The 10,241-nt window shown below is 36.4% G+C and overlaps 1 protein-coding gene across 1 annotated transcript in view; it reads left to right on the top strand.

Annotated features, from left to right (window-relative positions):
- Positions 1-10,241, top strand: part of LOC116094240 (acidic mammalian chitinase-like) — a 30,303-nt gene that overhangs the window by 16,977 nt on the left and 3,085 nt on the right. The window contains exons 6-10 of the mRNA XM_031376149.1: positions 4,466-4,590; positions 5,229-5,352; positions 5,599-5,784; positions 6,584-6,703; positions 6,795-6,936. Coding sequence (XP_031232009.1) covers positions 4,466-4,590; positions 5,229-5,352; positions 5,599-5,784; positions 6,584-6,703; positions 6,795-6,936 — 697 coding nt within the window. The remainder of the gene's footprint in view (positions 1-4,465; positions 4,591-5,228; positions 5,353-5,598; positions 5,785-6,583; positions 6,704-6,794; positions 6,937-10,241) is intronic.

The following is a 10,241-nucleotide window of genomic DNA, read 5'->3' as shown; positions in this document are numbered from 1 at the left end:
AGAGGGAGGAAGGAAGAGAGGGAGGGAGGGGGAGAGGGGAAGGGAGAGAGGGAGGAAGGGAGGGAGAGAGAGAAAGGGAGGGAGAGGGAGAGGGAGAGAGGGAGGGAGGGAGGGAGGGGGAGAGAGAGAGAGAGAGAGAGAGAGAAAGAGAGAGAGAGGGAGAAGAATTATCATATAATAGAGGTGGACAATATAATATTTCACCTAAGACCATATGCTACCAAATTCAATCCTCCAATACCAGAAATGAGAAATATCTTTTTGAGTTGTTGGCCAGTGGAGTCCTATAGACCTCCAAGATATTGCAGACCCTTGCTAATACTATTGATTACCATTCACAACTTGATGGAAAAACACTTTTAGTTAATATACCACATACTTGAGTCATACAACAGAAAAATATAGATAGTACTCATATGGAACATTCTTTTCTGTTGGGTAGTATTCATAGTGCTTGAAGATGCTATACAAACTATCAGAGGAGAAAATTAATCATTAATGTCACCCAGCAATGAACCATGCAAGCTACACTAATGACCTATCTTTATTCCCACTAATACAAGGTTAAGGGAGTAACTGGATACTTTTTGACTACATTTAGTTCCTGTTTCATGAGAAAGAACCCACATCTGACAATGATGCTAAGAACCTGAAAAAATAGGCCATGATTCCTAAGAGAAAACAGACTACAATTATTCTACTAAATGCACATAGTAACATAGTAACAAAGTGACTCCTAATGACATACTGCTATGCCTATAGGTTGGTGAATCACTTACCCCTCATCAGAGAAGCTTTTATTTGGAGTAGAGGAGTAAATAACACAGAAAGCCACAAATAGAGGGGACAGATTTATTTTAAAAGGCAGAAGTGGTAGATGATTTTGAAGAAACAGAGTTTTTTAGACTCAAGGTAACACATATGAACACCTACACCACAGACATAGTGATAGCATGCACAAGAGCCAGACAAGCTCAAACCAGACAAAATTCCAGCAAAAAAGAGGTGAAATGGACATAAAGTTCCATCCTGGCCTAATGACTTATGTAATGCATTGCTAATATAATAGAGACAATACATTGTCTTTAAGTATGTGACATTGCATATATCAACCACATTCCAAGGTAAGCTCCATGTTCAAGAGTAAATAGTTCATACAAACTAGTTTGTATACTTTGTTTTGGTTAGAGTGAAAGAGTATGTGAACTTGGCTTAGTAGAAAGGTAGAAGAAGATTTGCCAGGAGTTGAGAGAGGGGAATTAATATGTTTAAAAGAGATTGTGTGAAATTCTTTTCTTAAATTTAAATTAACTAATTAATTAATTAATTTTTAAACACCGTATTTTATTGCATCCCCATCCCACATCCACCTTCTGACTGTTCCACATTACATACCTCTTCCCCAATACCCGGTCTCCCCATGGTTGTCCCCACCCCCACCCTACCTGACCTATAAATTCCCTGGGGCTTCCAGTCTCTTGAGGGGTAGGTGCATTATCTCTGAATGAACACACACTCAGCAGTCCTCTACTGTATGTGTGTTGGGCGCCTCATATCAGCTGGTGTATGCTGCCTGTTTGGTGGCCCAGTATTCGTGAGATCTTAGCGGTCCATACTAATTGAAACTGCTGGCCCTCTTACAGGATTTATCCTTCTCCTCAGCTTCTTCCAGCTTTTCCCTAATTCAACAACAGAGGTCAACAGCTTCTGTCCATTGGTAGGGTGCAAATATCTGCATCTGATTCTTTCTGCTGTTTGTTGGGTCTTCTGGAGTGTGGTCATGCTAAGTCCTTTTTTGTGAGCACTCCATAGCATCAGTAATAGTGTTAGGCCTTGGGACCTCCCCTTTAACTGGATCCCACTTTGAGCCTGTTGCTGGACCTTCTTTTCCTCAGGTTTCTCTCCTTTTCCATCCCTGTAATTCTTTTCGACGGGAATAATTATGGGTTAGAGCAGTGACTGTGGGATGGCAACCCCATCCCTCACTTGATGTCCTGTCTTCCTGCTAGAGGTGGGCTCTATAAGTTCCCTCTCTTCACCATGAAATTCTTAAAGAATAAATAAAAATGTTAAAATATTATGATTGCATAATGTTTTTGATGAATGACATGATAAAGGAATGCAAAGCATAAAATGGTACAGTATATTTAAGCAAATGTTCAGAGAAAGATGAAAAAGTCCTTCCCAAAGTATTATTTATTTTTTATTGCTGGGATAAAATACCATGACTAGCACAACTTCTTTTGCCTTGAAGATCTAGAGAGGTAGACAGCATGGAAGTAAGCAGTAAGCATAGTAGCTGGAACAATATTTTGAGAGCTCATAGTTTGAATCATAACATGAAACTCTAAGTGAAAACTAGAGGTACACATGTTTCTTAATCTCAAAGTCCTCCAACCCCTGACTTTCTTTCTCTAGCTAGGTTGTACTACCTTAACTTCTTCAAATACATCACTGACCATGGATCTGTTCGAGTTACCAAGGCTAAGGGGGGTATTTCATATTCAATTCACTTCAGTACATAAAATGCTTTCTCTTAGTGATGAAAATAGTCTGGTGCTATGCAATTAAGAATAGATACATGTATGTAAATAGATGAATCTGTGAGAACTTTTTACTACTTCTTTGAGACATTCATAAAATGTGTTTTGATCATGATCAATATCTTAGTGTCTATACTCTTAAGGAAAACTGACTGTCCCTACCCCAGCAGTTCTCTATATCAGAATTTTGTATGGCTTGTGCTTATAAAGGTCTTATGAATATTGTCACAATTCCTGTGAATTCATATGTGTATCTGTACTTCTGTTTCCTTGAGGTCATCTACCACCTCTAGTTAATATAACTTTTCTGACTCTTTTGTTGAAAAAAATCTATAAGCCTTTGTAGGTTTCAAGGTTACTTTCATAAGACAGATTCTTTTTCTTAGTCTGAACAGGAGATTATTAGGCAGGTTCTGAATGAGGAGCTATAATGACTAATTTAGGGTTGAGTATTCAAAAGAATTCTCCTTCTTTGCACTTTGGCCTATTGTGTGTTTTGTCTTAATCTATTTACTATAAATATAATCTTATCTGATGAAGGATGCATTAATCTATGGCTAGAATGACTGGCCATTTGTAGTTGGTTTCATCTATGTCCATTTAACCGAATAATAGTAGATTCTTCCCTAGAATCTATGACCTGTGTAGTCATAAGTTATTTGCTTTGATAATGATGTGAAGTGTGGGTTTTATTTTGTGGACTGGGCCCCAAATCTAATTAGAAAGTACACAATGGTGCATGTGTTACCAATACTGTTATTACTCTAAGTCTCAGAGTTCACAGCTGTGTAAGAGTGATAATTACTTTTTTACTTCAGTAGTATTTACAGCATCTTCTAACACTACAAAAACTAGCTAGTATGGATGAAACTTACAAGTGAATACTGGCTTCATTTCTCTATATTCTATGACTTAATTATGCAGTAGTTTCAGCAATAGGGTCTTGCTAGTAAATTTTAAAGGGCAAGTAATCTGTGGGAACACACTAGCCAACAATTCCCAAAGAGATAACTCATTTCTGACATTTTTGTTTTTAATTATTATTTTTTGTATCTAGTAGAGACATTGTTGCCGACATGGTAATTCCATTTTAACTATTTTTGATTGTATGCAAGTGTATATATTATGAAGTTTCTATAGTGGCAGTTTACTTTTTCTTGAGCAGATTTAACTATCAAAAACAGTATCTGGACTCTTAGCTAAACCATGCTTCCAGGATACTTATAATTTCCAGACACTGTTCTGTTTTTCCCTCATTGACACAATGGAGAACAAATTCATACACCATGAAGTATATGGGCTCAATATTTAAACACAGCAAAACATCTTGCATATAATGTATCTTCTAGTAGAACATCCTAGTCAGTTTATCTATTTTTGACATGGCTGTTTTCCGAGGTCCTCTATTCAATACCTTCTGGTACTCCCAAATAATGTTGTAATGAGAGTAAACTCTAATATTCTAAGTAATGTTTGAATCACAGAACACATGAAGGAAGTATCATCTGGTACTGAACATAATCTGTCTTCTAGCTATTCTTTCTCCCTTCCATAGAAATGAATATCAGTCTCATAAATTGAACAGATGAAAGCAAATTTCTACAAAACTGAAAACTGGATCCAGGACATCAAAGCAACTGTAGTTCTAGAGCATGATGATCCAGGGATGCATTGATGAATATCTAAGACCTTTACCTTGGTTTTGAATGGCTGCTGACTTTTTGTGTAGCCTTGGGAAAAATCTTTATTACCTATGGATATTAGGCATGTGTTAAGTTTATTACCATCATTTATCCCAGTGCTTTATTGAAATGTTGACATAATAAAGTAAAATGAAATATGTAAGAGTACTTTAGCATGTATTTTATTTAAGGAGCTAAATTAATTCTAATCATACTGCATTATACCTTATTATTCTATAGGAAATACGTAAAGCTTTTGAAAAGGAGGTGAGCAAGAACAAAAAGCCCAGGCTGATGGTCACTGCTGCAGTTGCTGGTGTTATCTCCACAATCCAATTTAGCTATGAGATCCCCCTACTGTCACAGTGAGTGATGTACCTTGCCCTGTACTACTATAGTGTGAGCAGTTTTCTTATCCCTGGGATGCCCTACTGATCTAAGTTTTTATTCAGAGGCCTTGGAAAGGACATCTTTTGATGGAATAGGTATGGAAAATAACCATAAGAAATGATTTTAACTTGAGAGGGTCTACCAGCAGCTGACTGAGAAAGATTCAGATACTCACAGCTAAACATTAAACTGAAGTCAGGGATCCCTATGGAAGAGTTAGGAGAAGAATTAAAGGAACCAAAGGGAATGGCAACTGAGTAGGAAGAACAACACTATCAACTAACCTGGATTCCTAGGATCTCTCAGAAATTAGGCCACCAACCAAAGAGCAAACACAAGCTGTTCTGATGTTCCCAACACATATGTAGCAGAGGACTCCTTTGACTGGACTCAGTGAGAGAGGATGTGCCTAATCTTGTAGAGAGTTGATGTGCCAGAGACTGGGTATGCTTAGGGGGTACACCCTCTCAGAGATGAAGCTGGGGGTGAGGGTAAGAACTCTGCAAGAAGGAACTGGAAGATGGGCAATATTTGGGGTGGAAATAAATAAAATAATTAATAATAAAATGAAAAAGAAAAAAGAAATGATTTTAAGTAATTTCTTCTTAACTAGGTCCTTGGACTATATTCAAGTCATGACCTATGACCTCCATGGATCTTGGGATGGCTACACTGGAGAAAACAGTCCTCTCTATAAATCTCCAATTGAAACTAGAGTCAAGGACTTTCACAACATAGTAAGATACTGCACAGACAAGTGATGAGATAAATCATATGTAAATTTAGGCACAAAATCAACACAATGCAAATCTTGTTTTAAATCATCAATCAAGTCTCATTGACTATAAGTTCAAATTTATGGAAATGTGTTATAAGAAATTACAAGTCATTTTTATGTTAATATGGCAATCTGAAGGGTTAGAATAAACAGCCAACGTAATTGTCAATGGCTTGAACATTATACCTAATTTTCACCACTGCAGAAATATATTATGGACAACTGGAAGAGCAAAGGGGCATCACCTGAGAAGCTCATTGTCGGATTCCCAGCATATGGACACACCTTCATCCTGAGTGACTCCACTAAAACAAAAATTGGTGCCCCTAGCAATCGTGGTGGCCATCCAGGACCCTACACAAAGAAAACTGGACTCTGGGCCTATTATGAGGTTAGTAGTTGGCTGTTCAATTCTCTATGAATTTTATGGGACTAAGTAGAAAAATGCACCACTCTTTGTGTTCATCCTGTCTTTTCCTTATACTGAATAGAATGTTATTTCAAGGACTTAAATTTTTTATGTGGTAGCTTCTAAGTATTTAAAAGTGATAAGCATTTCATAATACATTGTACTTTGAATTAGCAGACCACACATTTATATAAATACATACATACATACATACATATATACATACATACATAAACAAACAAAAGTCTCAGAATACCATGGGTCCTAAAACCAAACACTAAAATTGTGGGTCATTTGTGAACTTTTAAAAAACATGGAGGTATATCTCAATTCTTCATTTATTGCCTAGAATATACATATACAGCCCTGGCTTTAGTCCCCAGTATCTCAAAAATAAAAATGAGCTCATAGTATATAGTGATACATTATGAAAGTATTTGGCAGGCACAGCACCTCACACCCATTTACTCTATTCAAGCGACAGAGGTGAGTCTTTATAGATAGAGATCTTCTCTCAAACAAAAAAGGACTGGAGACGTAACTCATTGGTAAAGTCCTTATTTATCATTGGCAAGGCCTTGTGGGGGGTCTCTAGTACACAAAATAAAACAATCCCAGTCTTCCTAACTAATTTGTAGGATTAATTTTCTACAAATCTAATCAATTACAGATTTGAGGTGAACAATGTGAGACAATAAAAGGAAGAAAATCAAATAAATATACACATTTTTCTTACATGGGATTAATATTTAAAGGATCTGAAATTCTTACCTTTTTTAAGATTTGCACATTCCTGAAAAATGGAGCCATTCAGGTCTGGAATGCTGCTCAGCAAGTGCCCTATGCTTTCCATGGCAATGAATGGGTTGGCTATGACAATATCAAGAGCTTTCATATCAAGGTAAGGTTAGTTTCTTGGATGTTTTGGGCCTTGACTGAGTCCCAGGAGATGAAGTGACTTCTGCTGTGTTTTTTTTTTTTTTTTAAACCAGGCTCAGTGGCTTAAGAGGAACAACTTTGGAGGTGCCATGATTTGGGCCATTGGTATGGATGACTACACTGGCTCTTTCTGTGATGAGGGCACATTTCCCCTCACCTCCACCTTGAAGAAAACCCTCAAAGTACACAGTGCAGGTAAGTGAGAGTTAGAGTATGCAGAAGGTATATAAGTGTCCTTCAGAGAGGCCTTGATATGACAGGCTCTTTCCCAGTGGGAGTTTTACTATTTCTGTAACTGCTAACCGCTGTGCCAGCAATTTCATATTCTATGGGAAGTCAGGACTCCTTAGTTTTTTGTTTTCTTGTTTCTAGGACAGCTAGGCATTCTTGGAAGTTTTAATATGAATCTCTAGCCAGTATTCCATAAATCTAATCTATTATTCATGGGGACTACTAATGTCTATATTTATTTCAGACTTTTTAAAAATGTGTTTGTTTGTTACTTATACACATCCCCCAGAAAGGTTTTTTTCTTCCTGATTTAAATCTTTGCTTTATCAGACATGCTAAGATAAAATGACATCATATATCTAAATGAAGCTGAAAGTGAAAGAGTAGTACATGGGATTTTGGTGTAATTTGTTGATGAATGCCCTGTAATTCAAAGAATACTCAAGAATGAAAATACTATTTTGAAATAAACCAAACCAAAAAATATTTTCTGTTATATTTATGAAATGTTTTGTCATTCTCTACCAGGTTTTTTTTCCCCAAAATGTCTAAACTCATCAATTAAATTACTTTATGCTGTTACATTTCTCACAGATCTTTCATATTATGACAATAAACTGTCAAATACCAACCATAAGTATCAATAATCTTTAGTAGTGCCAAGGATAAATAATTCTTTCAACAAAATCTTGGTTTTGTATGTGTGTGATTTTTGTTTTTTGTTTTTTGTTTTTGGTCTTGTTTGTTTGTTTGTTTGTTTTTGTTGTTGTTTTGATTTATTTTTTATAATTAGATATTTTCTTTATTTACATTTCAAATGTTATCCCCTTTCCTCATTTCCCCTCCAAAAATCCCCTATCCCATCCCCTCTCCCCCTGCTTACTAACCCACACAATCCAGCTTCCCTGCCCTGGCATTCCCTTACACTGGGATGTTGAGTCTTCACAGGAACAAGGGCCTCTCCTCTCATTGATGTCTCACAAGGCCATCCTCTGCTACATATGCTGCTGGAAGCTTGAGTCCCTCTATGTGTGTTCTTTGGTTGTTGGTTTAGTCCCTGGGAGCTCTGAGGGTACTGGCTGGTTCATATTATTATTCCTCTTATGGGGCTGCAAACCTCTTTAGCTCCTTAGGTCCTTTCTCTCGCTCCTCCATTGGGGACCCTGTGCTCAGTCCAATGGATGGCTGTGAACACCCACTTCTGTATTTGTCAGGTACTGGCAGAGCCTCTCAGGAGACAGCTATGTCAGGCTCCAGTCAGCAAGTACTTGTTGGCATCCACTTGTTGGTAACTGTGGTTTTGGTAACTCTGGGTTTGGTAACTGTGTATGGGATGGATCCCCAGGTGGGACAGTCACTGAATGATCTTACCTTCAGTTTCTACTCCACACTTTGTCTCTGTATCTCCTCCTATGGGTATTTTGGTCCCCCTTCTAAGAAGAACCGAAGAATCCACATTTTGGTTTCCCTTCTTTTTTTTTTTAAATTGATTTAAGTTTTATTGCAGTATGATGAGAAAAGATACATAATTTCAGTTTATCTGAATTTGTTAAAATCTAAAAACATATTTTACATAAATAGAATTTCATCACATTCTTCTTTCTCTTTTGTACCCTAACTCTTCCCAGAGACCTCCTTTCAATACCTGCAATAACTTTTTTATTTTGTCATATTTTTTAAAATTTATAAAATATTATAACAATAAAAATGAGTATTATAAAAGTTGTTTGATATAAAACAGTCAATTGAACAGTATTATGTAGATGCTTGTCTACAGCAATATTGAAAATACATATGTTTTTCTCAATATAAATTTTAAATAACTCCAAACATATAAACTGTATATTTCAAAATAATACATCACTACTAGGGTTTTTTAAATGAACATAAATAGGTAAAGTCTTTTTGTTTGTTTGTTTTGTTTTTAGTAGAGCTTAAAATCTTGGCTCTTACTGTGGTACAAGCCAAAAATAAGAACAATTTTTAGACATTGGAGTTCATTTTAATAAGGCTGTACTTCAATGACCCTCACATCACCAAAGGATTTTACCTCCATCGTAGCTAAGCTGAGAGTTGACAGTTCTGCTGCACCAAGGAGTGAATTGTAGGCACAATATTTGGATACAGATTTCCTGCTATTTCCACTTATTTGACTGGAGTGATTGTCTTCATTCTTAGCCCACAGAGAACAGGTTACATTCATTTAAGAAATGGTGTGTGTATTAAGATGGTTTATCCATGAAGTCATTCCCAAACTCAGTGAACAATGGTTCTGCTTGTAGGGTGGCACAGACGTTAGGTGAGGGTAAGAATCTGATTCATTGGCTGTGATGATTTTGAAAAGCATTCATCTCAGAGAAAGAGTAACTTATAAAGTCCTCTTCTTCAAAATTGATACAATAGTTACAAATATCAAGCAAAGCATTCAGTCTCACTCTTCGTTGTTCTCTTACAAGCCACCTCCCATGTTAAGTGTTTATGTTTCTTTTGGCTGTATAAATAATTTTGAAATATGAAAGCTGTTCTGAAAACCACAGTATAGTGTAAAAACATGAAATAAACAATCCTACTAATAGAGAGGCTGAGATAGGAGAAGCATGATTTCAAGACCATTTATATGGTACCCAGCAAGACACTGTCAGGAACCAGTAAGAAGAAAGTGTATATTGATTGTACAATATTGGACCTATTTCTCCAATTACCAAATTAGAGAGACTATGGGATGATAGCTAACAAATTTCCAATTCCTGATACTTTTGAATTTGAATTGTTTAGGATATGTTGGTAATATTAATTTTCATGTTAAGAGATATTAAGAAAAAGTAACTGTTACTGTTATTTTTGTTGTTAGAGGTTATGTTTGTGTGGATTTGTTGAAAGATTACCTTCTTGCTTCTTCTAGGGTGTAGTTTTGCTCCTTATGTTGGAGTTTTCCATCTATTATCTTTTGTAGGGCTGGATTTGTGGACAGATATTGTGTAAATTTGGTTTTGTCATGGAATATCTTGTTTTCTCTATCTATGGTAATTGAGAGTTTTGCTACGTGTAGTAGCCTGGGCTGGCATTTGTGTTCTCGTAGGGTCTGTATGACATCTGCCCAGGATCTTCTAGCTTTCATAGTCTTTGGTGAGAAGTCTGGTGTAATTCTGATAGGCCTGCGTTTATATGTTACTTGACCTTTTTCCCTTACTGTTTTTAAATTTATTTCTTTGTTTAGTGCATTTGGTGTTTTTATTATTATGTGACGGGAGGAATTTCTTTTCTGGTCC

The sequence above is a fragment of the Mastomys coucha genome, unplaced genomic scaffold (assembly GCF_008632895.1).
Source record: "Mastomys coucha isolate ucsf_1 unplaced genomic scaffold, UCSF_Mcou_1 pScaffold16, whole genome shotgun sequence".
In the NCBI taxonomy this organism is placed as follows: domain Eukaryota; kingdom Metazoa; phylum Chordata; class Mammalia; order Rodentia; family Muridae; genus Mastomys; species Mastomys coucha.
This window is presented reverse-complemented; position numbering and strand designations above follow the sequence as displayed.